The 16,867-nt window shown below is 46.9% G+C and overlaps 1 protein-coding gene across 5 annotated transcripts in view; it reads right to left on the minus strand.

Annotated features, from left to right (window-relative positions):
- Nucleotides 1–16,867, minus strand: part of PKD1 (polycystin 1, transient receptor potential channel interacting) — a 159,146-nt gene that overhangs the window by 67,902 nt on the left and 74,377 nt on the right. For all 5 annotated transcript variants that reach the window (XM_039349704.1, XM_039349703.1, XM_039349705.1 and 2 more), the window contains exons 10-15: nt 14,795–15,066; nt 12,296–13,045; nt 11,061–11,192; nt 9,364–9,539; nt 8,713–8,846; nt 617–4,239 (exon numbers count right to left, since the gene is read on the minus strand). In XM_039349704.1, coding sequence (XP_039205638.1) covers nt 617–4,239; nt 8,713–8,846; nt 9,364–9,539; nt 11,061–11,192; nt 12,296–13,045; nt 14,795–15,066 — 5,087 coding nt within the window. The remainder of the gene's footprint in view (nt 1–616; nt 4,240–8,712; nt 8,847–9,363; nt 9,540–11,060; nt 11,193–12,295; nt 13,046–14,794; nt 15,067–16,867) is intronic.

Below are 16,867 nucleotides of genomic sequence, written 5' to 3' on the forward strand. Positions count from 1 at the left end.
AGTGAGAACTCTGGAATTTAATTTGAAGAAATAAGCAACCACCTTTAAATTCCAAAATGTCCAATGTATAAAGAGAGAGAAAAAAGGCTTAAAGTTTTAAATTACTAGTAGGTGGATTCCAGCTGAAAATCAGCGGAAACGCCTCAACAGAAAGAGCATTTTGTCTGTGAAACCAAATACAGAGGTGTGGAGAGGCTGGATTTCCTCTGCTGAGCTGGTGCTGGGAGTGAGCAGCATGGATCGCTGGTAACACTTGCGTCGCCTGGCAGTCTCAGGTCAGCAACTGACATCCTTGACCTAGCCTGGTGCTGTGTGCTTCACAATCAGTGGCCAAAGTCACAGCAGAAGTGTGAGGGATTACAGGTTAGCCAATCCCATGCCCTAAAACCTCAAAGCGGTTGATGGCAAAGCCAGATCCTGCATTTAACATTTAGCTGGGTGGAGACATTTATTTATCTATTTGTTTGTTTAATTAATTTATTTGCCGTCCATCTTACCAAGACGCCACTCTAGCTGACTTACAACCAAGTAAAAACAGGGAGTCCCTAGGCTGAGAGCAGGTGCTCCCCAACTAATCTAGGGCTCAATTTGGGGGGCAACACCCAGGTTCACTTACTTTGGAAGATGATACGCAAGTCCAGTGGTAATATAACGGGGTCTGTTCCCAGTCTTCCCAGTTAGGGTCATAGGATTTCTCGCCATCCAAGATCAAGTCCCTGGTGCTGGACCACACCCGGTACGATCCTCCATCAATGATGGGTACCAGTTTATTGGGCAAAACTGTCACATTGGCAAAAATGCTTTTGGACAGAGGCGTATCACCGAAAGAGACTAAGAATTTGAAGCAATAGTTGCCAAGATCCAGGGTAAGCCTGGGGATGACCAACTGTGGCCGGCTCACATCCACACTGACCAACTGGACTTTGGCGAAAGCATCCCGTTGTAGGCAGCTCGGGGCTTTGTAGATCTCCCAGACATAGGCAGTCTGGTACCTGGTGCAGCCTCGCAAGTCAATCTGGGCCTCCAGATAATTCTTCTGGGATCGTTTCATAAACACCTGAGCAGGTAAAGCAAGCTCTGCTTCTGGCTCCTCACACTCCAGGATTCGGACTGTGACTGTGCGGTGGGCAATGGAGAAGCTGATGAGGTTGGTGGCATTCACCTCCACCGCATAATCGCCCGGCCTCAGGTAAACATGGTTGACAGATGGCTGGCTGGTTTGCACAGCTGGAGAGCCATCCCCAAAATGCCACCAAAAGAGGACTTCTCTGGCACTGGGCAGCACAGATGCTTCGAATGAAGTTGTGCGGTTGACAAAGGAATCCACGGGCTGGATGGAAAGCTGCAGGATGAAATCTTGCACTTGGATCACTATAGTTATGTTCAGGCTGCTCAGACCGTTGAAAGCACGCAGATGGATTTCCAACTGGCCTGCTGCTTCTGGGGTGTAAGAGACACTTTGGCCCTCTAAGTGAACCTGGGAATGTTGCTGCTCTTTTGCTAAGGTGAACTGCCAGATGTAAGACACCTGCGAGCCACTCTCAATCCGAGCTGTGAACTGTTTCTCCACCGCAGCAGGCATTCCTCGTTCACAGCAATCGGTGATCTGGAGGCCACGCACGGCCTCCAGCACCACAATGAGATGCTCAGCATAGGCCACACTTACTTGATTCTCTGCAGTTACTCTCACTAAGTACTTTCCAACCTGGCTGAACGTATAGGTGAAGCTGGAAGTATTGAGGATCTCGGAATGGTTATACCCAATGGTGACCCTGTAGCTCACAGAGGAACCAGAAGATATGTCAACCACAAAAGAGACCAGTTCCCCTGGCTGCAGCACATCCTGGCTTACGCTGAGCTTCAGACCCTGGATTGCATCTTGCACCGTCAGATTGAGGTAAGCTACATCCCAGCTGACGTCATTAGAAGCATTCAAGCAGACAAGGAAAATTCCTGCCACGGGAAAATCTAGAGCTACCCTTTGGCCTGAGATGGTTTTGTCCTGCATCTTCCATGTCCAGAGTACGTCAGATCCTCTTTCAAGCTCCCCAGCAAAGTTCACCACGGTGCCCGATTCTACAGAACTGCTGTTTGGCCTTATGATGCTAATCTCTGGGCCCACGACCGGCTCCTGTACGTATACCACAAGGGAAGCGTTGACAGAACCAAACTTGTTTCCTGCCACCACAACAATGATTTGGGCACCTGGACTTGAGAAAGCGTGTGCGATGGTACTGGAGGCGGTGCAGAGAGAAAGGCCACCTTCAAAGTGCCAGGTGTACAGCAGCTCACTTCCGGCAGTTGCACTGGCGCTTATGCTAACAGATGCGTTGACTGCAACAGGGTTGGGGGTGGCAGTCGGCTTTAAGGCACCCACCTCCTCGATGAACTCCACCGTCTTGTTCACAGCCGAGCTTCCCAGCATGTTGGTGGCTTTCAGATGGACAACAAAGACGCCTGCTTCCAGAATGACTAAGGAGAATGTTTTCCCGGCAAATGTCTGCACAGGGTGACTTCCCTTCCGGACAGTCCAGCTGTAAGAGACGTTTGTTCCGTCTTTCACGGTTGCTTGTAGTTGCAGCGTCTTATTGGTGGGGAAGTAGATGTTGTCCAGGAAGTCCCCCCCAGAGATCTGCAGCCCTTCTATCTGCTGTAAGACATAGATGAAGATGCTGCTCTGCAGGCCCCCAATCTCATTCTCTGCTGTCACGATCACATTGAATGTCCCAACAGAGCGAAAAGTGTAGGAAATGGTGGAAAGGCCAGGGATCGGGGTGCACCTATCGCACAGGATCCAAGAATACCGGATGGCAGTGCCAGCCAGGAGGGTAGCTGTGAAACTCACAGAACCGTTCAGAGGCACCACCGTCCTGCTGGCGTTGATGCTCAGGCCCTGGAGGCGCCTCTTCACGGTCACGTTCAGCTTTGCCTCGTGGAAGCTGACATCGTTCCAGCACGTCAAACTGATGGTATGGGTACCACTCTTGTTGTAAGAATGGGTGATGAATTTTCCCAGCTGGGAAGTCCCATCCCCAAAGTACCACAAATAACTAACTTTGGTCCCGGTGACATTGGCCCAGAAGAGATAAATTTGGTTCAGCTCCAAAACCTTTGAGCTGTTTGACTCAATCTTGGCTACCCCAACCGGCTCCTGGACTTCCACGAATGCTGAGACATTGTTGAAAGAGACATTGTTGCAGACAGTCACCATGACCATATAGTCACCTGGACTTTTGTAGGTGTAGCTCACTTCGGTTCCACCAAACCTGGCTGAGTCGTTAGTCCCAAAGTCCCAAAGATAACGGTAGTGATAAGGTGGCAAGGCTGTGACTTGAAATTTGGTCTCATTGCCAAGCCACACCAGTTCTGGCCTTACTAAAAGTGTCACGTTGGTGATCTCGGGCTCCACACAAATCTCTGTATAATACTGTGCTTTGTTGACTTTGCTGGAAAGGACCAAAGACAGGGAGAATATTCCACTGAGGGTGAAGTTGTGTATCACTGTTGGATCACCATACACGGTGATGTTGGACGAGCCGTCACCAAATGTCCAGTCAAAAAAGTAGTTTTGGGGATTACCTGAAACATGAGCTGTGAGCTGCACTTCAGGGTCTTCTCGGATACAAGAGGAAGGCTCAATCTTGAGCACCATCAGCACAAATATCTGGACGGGCACAGCTCGGGAAAGAGAATTGACTGGATTCATCGCAGTTACATTTACTGTGCAGTTCATCTCCTTTAAATAAGTGTGTTTTACAGATGCCACAGGTGTCTCCACAACCGTCCCATCACCCATGTCAAATATCCAGGTGATATTATCTCCTGTTTCCACAGAAGCACGGATCTCAATCAATGTGCGAAGCTCTATGGTTTCATTCAAGGACACCCACAATCCACTGATCTCTTCAAAGACCTGGTAACGCTGCCACGTCTCAACAGTGCTGATGGTGTTGTTTGCTTGAACCCGGACCTTGTATATCCCCCTGGAACTGTAGGTGTGGACTACGGCAGTCTGGCTCTCCACAAATGCCTCTGAACCATCCCCAAAATTCCAGGTGTAAGAGACTCCGAAGCCAGAGGGCATCACCTGAGCTTCAAAGGTGACAGTATGGCCCACAACCAAAACATCTGAGGCTACTTGCATTGCCACTTCTGTCAGGTGAGCATAAACGTGGACAGGAGTTGAATAGGTGAGGTTCTCAAATTCATTGGAGACTACAACAACCAGACTGTATTCACCTGCATGGGGAAATTACAGAAAAAAGAATCAGAACTGTTCATTTTCCCAATGGATCAGAAATCCAGGTCAGGATTAAAAATCAACATTGCTGAAATCACACAGTCCATTATGCTCAAGCAGAAAAACCAGACCATGGTTTCATGGGATGGCCTGTTACCTCAGTACAAACTACCCAATCTCACTTCAGTCAGTCTACAGCAGAATGTCCAACCTTGGCAACTAAAACTTGTGGACTTCAACTCCCAGAAATCCCCAACCAGCATGGCTGACCAGAGAATTCTGAGAGTTGGTCCACAAGTCTTAAGATTGCCAAGGTTGGACCCCCCCTCCCCGGTCTATAGCTTGCCAGGCAAACTCAACCAATGTGTATTTCTCCTCCTTTCAACCATGCCAGAAGTGCCACATCTTTGCTGAGCTGGAAGCCAGGTATTTTGATAAACTCAAAGCACCCTTGATGCTGTGATCTTTCCCTTTGCCCCCAGGATGCATTATATATGGATGCAACATAGTTTAGCCCAGGAGTAGGCAACCTTGGCTCTTTTATGACTCGTGGACTTCAACTCCCAGAATTCCTGAGCCAGCATGGCTCAGTTTGGAAACCTCTCTCTTTTCCCTCAGCATGGCTGGCTCAGGAATTCTGGAAGTTGAAATCCACGATTCATAAAAGAGCCAAGGTTGCCTACCCCTGGTTTAGTCCTTCGTGCTTGATAGAAAAAAGGAGGGCCTACTAATTTCTAAGAAATCCATTTTCTTCCCCTACTCCAGATGTTCTTACCTGGAATAGGATTTGATTTGATTCTTTGCCTCACAAATGACAAACTGAAATGACCAATAATTCCTTCACTACCCACTCCAGCCCGGAATGGGACAACTTGCTCCGGCCAACTGGCCACGGCTGACTTACCATGGGACAATTCAATGCGGCATAATTCAAGAAAGGACAAGTGAAGTGCACCCAGCATCAAGGACGTCTAACTTAAGAAGGTTCAAACCTAAAGCAAGATAAGGCCTGCTGCAATTCACTTGTCCCTTTCTTGAGTTACCACGCCTTGAATTGTCCCACGGCGACTTGTCTCACAGTGAGTTGGCCGGGACAAGTCAGCCACGGCGAGTTGTCCTAGACCAGGGGTAGGCTCCTTGGCTCTTTTATGACTTGTGGACTTCAACTCCCAGAATTCCTGAGCCAGCATGGCTCAGCTTGGAAACCTCTCCCTTTCTCCTCAGCATGGCTGGCTCAGGAATTCTGGGAGTTGAAGTCCACGAGTCATAGAAGAGCCAAGGTTGCCCACCCCTGGCCTAGACTCCTCCTGCCTGCCTCTGAGCCACGCATCAAACTGCAACTGTCCCTCGCAGTAAGGAAAAGACAGAATTGAATGGAAGAATGCAAGGAGAAGGAAACTGTCCATTATGGCAGACAGAGAACTGACTGAGCACATCTGTTTTTTTGTTCGTGGTCTTTTTTTTTAAGCTCAGAATTTGGAGCCAACATTTGATTTTATTTTCACATTATCTGAGAAGTTCATCTATTTGTATTCTCATGTATTGACACTGAGTGTGACTTCCCTTCTCTGGAATAACTTCCTCCATGTTGTCCAATTTTGAAGGATTAGGAAGGCAGTCAAAACTGGATTATTTCAACAGGCCTTCTTCTTTAATTAAATGAGACCCCCCCTAACCTGAGAATATATGAGGCTCTGAGTTTTTGTGACTCCTCAGCATTGGTATATTTAATGTTTACTAATTTATGGTTCTATTTCTTTAATTCTGTTTACACATAGCAGGATTATAAACTGCTCATAAGTCAGTTATGAGAATAACACATACGTCTAATGAAATAATAAACCTGCTCAGCTCCTTTGAATCTTTGCTTAGAAGAGCATACATGAAAAGCTCATAAAATTCTCCAAACTTGAAAACTGCATATACAATTTGATTGGCAGCACCCTTTTTCTAGACAAGACTAATCCCGAGGTTGACCTATGAAGTCCTACTGACACCAAACCAAGTGACTTGTACTTCTGGCTAATTCTGAAACTACATTTCTCATTAAGTGTGCAGTTAGAAGAGTAAACAGGATCAGGAATTCACAGGGTGATCAAAAATATCAAGAAGGTGGTTGCAACTGCACAAATGAATGAAGTCTTGGCTTTTTTGACTCATCCACCACCGATGACCCTGAACAGGATTCATCCATTTGTCCACCGATTCATCAGCAAGAAATCTGAGAGCTGTAAATTGACCACGGGTAATTATCAAACATAAGGATTTACATTTTATTTTTCATTTTTATAAGTAACTGCAAAATGCAGATCAAGATCAAGATTGAGACAGATTAAAAAGGGCTGCATTTAGGAACCCATGGCAAGTAATTCTCGACTTGCGACTGTAATTGAGCCCAAAATTCAGCCTTGGCAAAATGGGCAGGATAGAATTTTGATAAATAAATAAAATTTACAGACATCAGTTGTGCTGGTCATTAAGTGAATACAGCGATCATTAAGTGAATCCATTGTCCACAACAAGTGTTGTTGTTTTTTGCCAGAAACCAGAAATAAACAGCAGTTTCTGACAAAAAAACAAAACAAAACCCCAACACAAATTGCGGTAACAGGACCCGGGGATGTTGCAAATAGCCCTAGATATGAGTTAATTGCCAAGTGCCCAAAATACAATCTTGTGACTCGGGGGGGGGGGGGCGGTGGAAGAGAACCTGTCAGAACTTCAAATTTGGGTTGTAAGTCTCTCTAGGCTCCATCTTCACACAGTTGTTAAATGAGGACTATATGTATTCTAAATTGAATCACCACCCCAATTTGCTTATAAAGTAACTCAGATGCCCCCAAAGTGTAGATGTATAAGCGAAATTTCTATACTTTCAGAAACTGTCCCTACTGGCAATTGAGTCCTTCTCTGCCCATCTTCTGTTTCATTTCATTAACCGCCCTCCTCCTTTTGCTGTCGAGAGAAGCAAGAAAAACAAGCCAGAAAGGGAGCTAGGGGATACACAGACACACAGCAGCATCTGATGTGCAAATAAGTACACAGCAACATACAAGCACACAAACAGATGAATAAATAATAATGACATTACATGCAGGTTGTAAACCACAACCAGCAAAGCACAATGCTGGCTGGTAAGGCAGCCAAGGTTATTTTGCAAAAAACAGACCTTGGGATATCAGACTTGACAATGCCAGTTTCTTTTCCTGCCCCAGTTTAGACATGCTGGCTGGGGCATTCTGGGAGTTGAAGTCCACCCGTGTTAAACTCGCCAACGCTGAGAAACACCGCTATACGTGCTCCCCTTCCCCTCTCTCTAAGGCAGTGGTTCTCAACCCTTTTAATGCCGCGACCCCCAACCGGTCGTAAGTCGAGGACTACTCAACCGGTTGTAAGTCGAGGACTACTCAACTGGTGCAGCACCTTTTGCAGAATGGGACTTTTGGCGGGCTCAGCAGGGCAGAGACAGCCTGGACAATTCCTATTGGCTTTTGAAAGCCAATAGAATTAGACTCTATTCAAGAGAGTCAATTCTATTGGCTTTCAAAAGCCAATAGAATAAAAGGGAGTAGCACAGCGAAGGAAAAGGGGAAAAAATGGCAGACTGTGTTGTTTGGCGATCCCCGTGAAATGGTCATTCGATCCCAAATGGGGGTCCTGACCCACAGATTGAGAACCACTGCTCTAAACCCAATTACTCCTATCTAAGCCCAAACCCTGCAATTTAGCCAGTTCAGAATATATGAGGATGGTGACGATCACTGCAGGAGTTATAAAAGGGCTACCTGAGGATGGAAGAGAAGGAAGGGCAACAGAAAGGTGTTGCTGCTGGAGGAGGTGGTGAGAAGAACAGGAAAGGAGAGCAAGTAAAAAGACAAAAGAAACATTAGCCAACTTCAGCAGTTGATAAGAGGCTGAGGGTGCAGATCTGTGGCCTTAGGGCTGCCTGTGAAGCTGACAGCCTTTGGTCTTGCCTCGGTTTTAGCTTTAAATGGGACAGATAGTTGTTAATTACTGTGGAAGCAATCCTGTTAGCACTGCGGTCTCCAACCTCTCCAGCTTGGAGGATGGGGGGGGGGAGGCGGGATGGTTCCATGTGAGTGGTGGGCAAGTGCAGCAGCTCCATTTGTTCAGGTGGCGGGCATGTGCGGTCGCACAAATGGAGCTGCATGCATGCACTTGCCCGCCCACTGCGTGCACGAGTGGAGCTGCAGACACACGCACGCTCCCCTGCCAGTTCGGCGGCCCGGTTCTGAACGGGCCCTGGACCGGTAATGGGCAGTGGCCCACAGGTTGGGGACCCTGTATTAGGAGATTTTAAGTTAACTCTAATACAGGCTTCATCCTGACCCTTCCACTCCTTTGAACTGTGCATAGTTTACTTAGTCATGATTTGCTGAATTGAAACGGAGGCTGCTGGAAGTGTGGATCCTACTTGATTTTGATTTCAAATATCCAAAAGAATTTCTCACCTGGATCTTGGTAGATATGGGACAGATTGTGCCCAATTTGCACCTGGTGAATCTTGGGATCTGGCTTCAGGAAGGATTCATTGTAGGGAGGATGAAGCTCCAAAATGACTTGGTCACCATCACCAAAGTCCCATCTGGGGAGTCACAAAACGAGAAGGTCAGTAGAAGAGCGACAGGTCAGTTGTTCACTCAGTGTCCTTTTTTTTGGGCCAAAGTAGAAAAGACTCGTGCAGAGGGAAACAAATTCACAATGGTTTTAAAGTATGTATTATTATTGAGAGAAACAGAACTAAAAGGATCCAATCTGGATCGGTCAGCGGATTCCAGTACAAGCCTTTTGGACTTGTACTGGAATCCATCCTCAAGGAAGTTCTCTCTGGCCGAATGTGTGTAAAAGGTGTGCAAAAGTAAAAGGCACAAAATGACATTAAAACAGCCTTTCCCTGATTGGATCACCCCTGATCTCCCTTAAGAACCTCCATATATTGATCCAGGCAATGCACAGCTGGTGCCTGCACAGCCTAGTTTTAAAAGGCTGCATCTCCCAAAGGGCATTCCTACTGGTCTTTCTGGACCATCCATCGGCCTGAATGCCGGGGAAGGGTGGCTCTCCCTCTCCTGGGTCTGCTGGAGAGCAGCGGAAAAACTCACAGGAATTTGGCATCGACAGCTGAGTCCACAGTCACAGTTGCTGACAGATCCAGAGTGCTGTTCTGAGGAACGTGTGACAAGATCCCCATGACCTTCAGGTACTTCATCCTGTTCATCTCCTCCACAGTGATGTTGTAGCACACGGTGACATTGCTGACATTGTTTGAGGCTGTAAGCTGGAGAGACCACAGACAAACTGCACATCATCCACCAATACAGAACTGGGGGCATCTGCTGTTTCCTAATGTTCACCGTTCTTTTTCCTGCCCGATCACAAGGTGATTTATAGATCATGCTCTGCCCTTTCTTCCTCTCTTTATTTCCACTTATACTGCACAGAGTGGCCCTCCTTGCAATCCCTTCTCACACTCCAGAATGGCACCTTGGTTAGAATACTAAACCAAGGAAAATCATATGAAGATTTCCATTCTGCTATGAAGATCCCTGGATAATTTGGAAGAATTGTTCTCCCTCATCTTAGCCAAGGGAGCTATTGGGGGATCCTTCCTGGAATCAGAATTTGTAAGCTGCCCAGAGTAGCTTGACAATCAGAAAGGTGGCATATGAAGACCAAAGTAACAACCAACACCACATGGCCCTGAAAATCTTGATGATCTAGAGAAGGAAGGGTACATAAAGTGGCAGAATTAAGCTGAGATAGCCAAGACCATTAGCTCATATCAGTTGCTCATTTCGGCTTTAACAAGGCAAAACAGTTTGTCTCAGCTAAATCAAAACTGTTCACTTTTCCATCATCTATTAGGTGCATTAATTAAACCTGCTTCCCTGGGCCGTAGAAGCAGCCTTATCAGAACAACTTGGAACCATCATTAAAAAGGCACAACAAAGAATGTTCTTCCTGCTTTAATTCAGGAAGTTTAGACTGCCCCAGGAGCTGTTGATATACTTTTACAGAGGAATTATTGAGTTTGTCATTTGTACTTCTGTAACTGTCTGGTTTGGTACAGCAACCAAACGGGACAGGCACAGACTCCAACTGAATAGTCAAGACTGCAGAAAGAACAATTGCAACCAGGCTGCCTTCCACTGAGGGCCTGAACATTGCACAGGTCAGAAGGAGGGCTGAAAAAGTATTTACAGACCTCTCACATCCTGGACATAAACTATTTCAATTCCTCCCCTTGGGACTCCACTATGGAGCATTGATTGCCGAAGCAACTAGACACAAATACAATTTTTTCCCTCATGCCATCACTCTGCTGAACACCTAACTTTCACAGTATTGTCTAACGCCTAAGTATATTTGCCCATGCTGTATGATTGGAGTATTGCTATTATCCTTTTTATCTTCTTTATGATGCCCCCTTATTGGTATCATTAAGATTATTATTACTCTGTTGCTTTGCATAGATTCTGAGAGCGTCTGCACTGGAGACAAATTCCTTGTGTGTCTAATTGCACTTGGCCAAATAAATTTTCTATTTCTATTACCCTTGGCAAGATAAAAACAAAAATGAAACATTTATAAGAAAGCATCCTATCATGGACAGTGATTCCTTGATGAACACCTGCCTGCTGAGTACAGTACATCCCAGATTGCAAATGAAACTTGGTAAACTTCTCTTTGCAACTTGGAAGGAGAGAAGGACATACAATCAAAAGGCTACTTTAAAAGTGAATCCGTCGTTTTTGCTCACGGTTCACAAAAGAAGGATGGCTAGGAGGCCTGGACTTACTGATAGCTTGTACACAGCTGGGGACTGGTAAAGGACATGGAAGACATCGTTGTAGAAAGTGAAGGAGCTCTTGTCATCCAGTCTCCACCTGAAGGTGACGTCCGACCCAGCGTCCATCACAGGGATGTAGCTCTGCAGTGGAGAGGCACAAACAGCAATTTCAGAAGGAGCAACCTTTGCCCATATTTCATCAATCCTGGCCAGGCTCAAATTAGGCCTCTGAAGGGCTGGTAGCTGAGCCCTGTCATCGTCAGGTCAGAACTAATAGGCTTAACAGTGAAAGAGGCAGGTCTGACATTCGGCCTCCCGCTGATGTCCAAGGCTGGGCTAGGAGACCTGGTGGCGCTGGGGTTAGAATGCAGTACTGCAGGCCGACTCTGCCCACAGCCAGGAGTTCGATTCTGACCAGCTCGAGGTTGACTCAGCCTTCCATCCTTCTGAGATCAGTAAAATGAGGACCCAGATGGTTGGGGGCAATGTGCTGACTCTGTAAACCGCTTAGAGAGGGCTGTAAAGTGGTATATAAGTCTAAGTCAGTGATTCTCAACCTTTCTAATGCCGTGACCCCATAATACAGTTCCCCATGTTGTGGTGACCCCCAAGTGGGTGTGGCCACCAATAAAAGGGAGTAGGACAGCTAGGGAAAAGGGAAAAAATGGCGGACAGCATGGTTTGGGGACCCCCGTGAAATGGTCATTCGACCCCAAATGGGGTCCCGACCCACAGGTTGAGAACCACTGGTCTAAGTGCTAGCGCTATTGTTATAGAAGGACCTTCCAGCAGAAGGGGAGAATGGACTTCGCAGGGGCAGACCACTGTAGTGTTTTGGAGCTTCCCAGTGGAAAACATCAGGCCATTCTAGGTGCAGACAAAGGCGTACACTTTGAGGACTGAATAAGGATTTCACCTGAGCCGTCACAACAACTGAATTCTGATGTGACACTTGGTGTTCTCTGAAGCTGATCTTATAAGATGCTTTCTTACCATCCAGGTAACATCATCAGCCTTAAGCTACATGTATTCTCATTATTGCTCCTTCATTTCAAACATGGTTCTGTGGCCTGGAAGACCCAGGAATGAATGAAAGCTAAGAAACTAAAACATGTTGCTATCTCACTTTGCGCTCAATCTGAAACCCACAATATTGGAGCCGTTTAAAAAACCTTGTTTGAAAAAGATTAAAACCACAACTGACGCCTACTGTCCCTTGGCCACACTGGCAGCTGGTGACTCACCACACGCTTGTTCTGCAGGACCCTGGTCTCTGGGTCCGGGGTCACACGCAGTCCTCGGATGGCGTCCTCTGCTCTCACCCTGACGGTGATGTTCTGTGAGCTCACGGCGTTCTTTGCCCACAGCACAACAGTGCTCAGGTTGTGCCCAATGCCCTCCAGCAGGATGACGGAGAACCAGGTGTCATTGGTCTCCCTTGCGCACTCTGCCACCAGCGGCGTGACTGCTGGGGGGCAACTCCGTCCAAAAGGGAAGCTCTGGTTGCCCCCCAGCCTGCCAGAGGTTGCGTTCATCCCAGAAAGGATTTTCACCACCAGCCACGTGCTGTTGCTTTCCACGTAGACCCTGCCACCTTTTTCCGGAGGGTAAATGACGCGGAGGCCCGAGATGGCAGAAAGAGCCCAGAAGTCGCAGGAGATGTTCCTCCTGAAGATGCCATTGTTGACCGTGGCCTGCACCACATAAAGGCCAGGGCGGTGGATGTTGGAGTTGTTTTTCGGCAGGAGTGGAACAGTCTCTTCAGCAGCCACCAGGATCCTGAAAGGGCACCGGGAATTGTTCTGCCAGCCTTGGGGAGTGGGGTGGGCAGGCCAGCCTGGGTCCCAATCCGAAGAGCTGAAGGTGAAATAGCTCATCTGGGCAAGCGGCTTTGGGCTGGGATGGCAAAGGAGCAAAGCGCCAGGTCCGGCATCATGCTGGACACTCACTGTGTCGTTGGGTTTGACAAAGGTGTCCTTGCTTCTGAAGAGCAACTGTGGAAGAGAAATCCCAATGAATGAATTCTTCCCAACACAATGCACCCCCTCCCATTCGTTACTTTTGAGCTAAAGGTTGGAGGCAAGTGGGGGAGTGTGTGTGGGGGGGTGGTGGAGTGGCTTGATTGCAACCCCCCTCCCCTCCGCCAAGTCAGAAGCAGGCACTGGGGCACAAAAGAGATGAAAATATGCAGCTAAGAGAATTAAGAAATCTTTTTCTGGAATGATTAAAAAAAAAGAAAGCAATTCCATGAGCCACTTTGTCATACAGGTGGTCCTCAAGTTATGGACCATTTGTTCAGCAACTGTTTGAACTTAAGGCAGCGCTGAAAAAATAATTTTATGACCATTTACAATCATTTATGACTTTGCAGCGCCCCTCAGTAATGTGACCATCCCATTACAGTGGAGCAGTATGCACTGTTATATCTGACCTGTGTTTCTGCCCCCCCCCTCCAATCAATCAGTGCAGATTGATTGGAGAGAACGGGATTGCAAAAGGTAAGCTGTTTGCTCTTCTACACATCGAAAGCAATGTGCTCGTGCTGGCAGCCTGGGTCTGGGCGCCACGGGCATATTATATAAATAGTTTATAGTACTCTCTTTTGAAATTTCTCTCTCCATCTCTCTCTCCCTCCAAATTCTCTGCTCTGCAAGCGATTTCTTTAGGCAATCTCTCCCTTGCTTGGCCATTTTCTGAGATCGCATTGCTCTTGATGTGTATAAGAGCAGACAGCTTAATCTCTTGAAATCCCTTCGCTCTCCCCATTCTGTGAAGGAGTGAGGGAAGAGTCAAATGAAACACTGCCAACAGAAATCACTCCCCCCCCAAGAGATTGGGAAGAAAGAAATTTCACGAGAGTACTTTATTCTGCGCTCCTAGCCCTGGCAATGACACAGTCACATTGCTTTCAATGTATACAAGACAGTAAGCAGGCACTCCAGCATTTCAAAAAGTGGGGAGTAGTTAGGAAGCAAACAGAAGCTGAAGATGTGAAATTGACTAATTCTGTCGCTTTCGCTGTCATGTGATTTCCCACTTAACGACATTGCTTAGTGGCGGAGATGATGGTCCCATTTATTGGGCTGTTAAACAAGGACTACCTATATTCTCCCTCTCCTATAACACCAAATGATGCTATTCAATGAAACTGACTGAAGGTTCGGGTCAGTTAAAAGCACATAGTTAAACCCTGGAATCCAGTGACCAAAATGAAACTCTAAGTTGGATAATTTCAGAAGTGGGTTTAGATGCCCTCATGGATGTTTGGCTATAGGTGGCTCCTAATTACAATGGCAATTCTGGAGGACAACATCAAAGGCACAATTCTTTCCATATCAAGGGTAGAATAAGGGGTGGAGTAGGGGCTGGGGTGTTGCACTCCTATCCTACTCATAGGCTAGTCCTTGGTTGCCGCTGAGTTGAAGTGGAAGAGCCTCAGGGCCCTTCCAATGCTCTCGTCTGTCCTCTGAAGCCAAGATGACAAATTGAGCATAATCTCCATCCTTAGTTTTATCAATGCTATTATTAGGAATTTTGAATAATCTTAACAACTAATCAGCACTGAAAAATTTCAGGAATGTAAAGCACATGCCACACTGTTTCTGAATAACCTCAGCCTTTGTCGCTGCATGGGGCCCGTTCTACTGGCTTTTTAGTTCAGTTCCAGACTGGCTTCAAGTAGCTCGGTACCTACAAAACAGACCCTGATCACGCATCAATTCTGCCAAGGACTCTCCACTTACAAGGTACCGCGTGGAAGGGCCCAGGGGCAACGTAAAATGCGATGTCTTAAGTTCCACGCTCCAGGATTTATTTTTGCAGGGGTGAGGAACACCAGAAGCTGCTGGAGGTGTTGAATTGGCACACGGTTCTTGGTGGCGGCAGCTTCCTAGTGGTTGGCATGAGTTGGCCGAGTGGCACCACTGGAGGCCAACCGGACAGTCCACTGGTGTCCAAGTCTCATTCTCTTGGGGAACAAGGAAGAGGTCGGTGACATTTGTGATCTCGTTGCATTCTGAAGGAAAACAAGAACAAATAATACGCTGGCTTTGTCTGAGCTTCTTCCAGAGCAGAGTGAAATACATGTTTAATGTTGGCCACAAAAAACTCCTAGGAGAAGGCTGCATGTGAAGAGAAATGATGGGAGGGGTCATCATCTAAGACACATACACACACAGAGAGATTCTCTCCACAGTTTGCCAGATGGAATGTTACAGCATTGCTTGACCTCCAGCTAACCAAGCATTAACACAGGAGTGGAGAACATCACTCTCCTTATTGCAGTGGTTCTCAACCTGTGGGTCGGGACCCCATTTGGGGTCGAACGACCATTTCATGGGGGTCGCCAAACAACGCAGTCCGCCATTTTTTTCCTCCTTTTCCTTAGCTGTGCTACTCCCTTTTATTCTATTGGCTTTCAAAAGCCAATAGAAGAGACTCTCTTGAATAGAGTCTAATTCTCTTGGCTTTCAAAAGCCAATCGGAATTGTCCAGGCTGTCTCTGCCCTGCTGAGCCCGCCAAAAGTCCCAGTCTGCAAACAGTGCTGCACCCGTTGAGTAGTCCTTGACTTACGACCGGTTGAGTAGTCCTCGACTTACGACCGGTTGGGGGAGGTCGCGGCATTAAAAAGGTTGAGAACCACTGCCTTAGTGCTTGTCCCCATTTATTCTCAGGAATATCACTCTCCTCCTCTGCAATGGGGTTGGGGGATGGGGTTTTTTTCTTCCCAGAGGCAGCACACAAGTCCCACACATAACACAGCTATTGGCCAGCAATCTTTTCCAACCTGAATATCCACAGATGGGCAGCCTACAATTTCCAGGATTGCCTGGGCAGCACGATCATTTCTGAGGTCAGTCCACACATCTGGAGGATGCTCAGGTTTGAGAAGACGGAGGGGATGACAGACATCACTTGTTCACTTTGTAGGAAGCACCAATGAATACAGGTGGTCCTCGACTTACAACAGTTCATTTAGTGACCGTTCAAAGTTACAACGGCAATGAAAAAAGGGACTAATGACCATTTTTCACAGTTACAACCTTTGTAGCATCCCCACGATCACGTGATCAAAATTCAGACGCTTGGCAACTGGCCCATACTTATGATCACTGCAGTGTCCCACGGTTGTTTGATCCCCTTTTGTGACCTTTTGAGAACGGGTCAAACGTCAATGGGGACGCCAGATTCACTGGGGGGGGTAGGGGGGTTGGGGATGGGTGGGATTAATTAGGTTAGATAAACAGAAATATTAATGTATAAAATAGATAGAGTAATTTTGAGAGAGGTGCTGCTCAGGTATTTCCCCTGAACTGTATCCGAAGAGGGATGAGAGGGGAGGAGGAAGGGATGGAAGGAAGTAGGATGGGAGGAAGGGAGCAGGGGAGAGAGGTGAAGAGAGGAGAGAGGGAGGAGGGAAGTAAGGAAGGAAGGTAGAGAAGGCGGATGCAGTCGGGGGGGGGAGATGGACGAGCGACACCTAAGGTTATACGTATGAATTTATTTCAAAGGTATTTTTATAATGTATTGAAAGTATTAAATGCATTGAAAAATTGGAAAATTAAAAATTAAAAAAAAAACTGTGGCAAGAAAAATTCGTAAAATGGAGTAAAATTCACTTAACAAATATCTCACTTAACAACAGAAATTTGGGGTTCCATTGTGGTCGTAAGTCGAGGACTACCTGTATAGACTGCAGTGAACGAGGGCGCTGAGAAGTCACCTCAAATTCCCCGGGGACCCTCTGGCAGAGGACCAATTGGAACGGGTCGAGAGGAGTGAAGACCCTCGTCTGAAGAGCTGACGACCTCAGAAT

This window comes from Crotalus tigris, unplaced genomic scaffold, assembly GCF_016545835.1.
Source record: "Crotalus tigris isolate CLP2741 ecotype Arizona unplaced genomic scaffold, ASM1654583v1 scf7180000018301.7375997, whole genome shotgun sequence".
Lineage (NCBI taxonomy): Eukaryota > Metazoa > Chordata > Lepidosauria > Squamata > Viperidae > Crotalus > Crotalus tigris.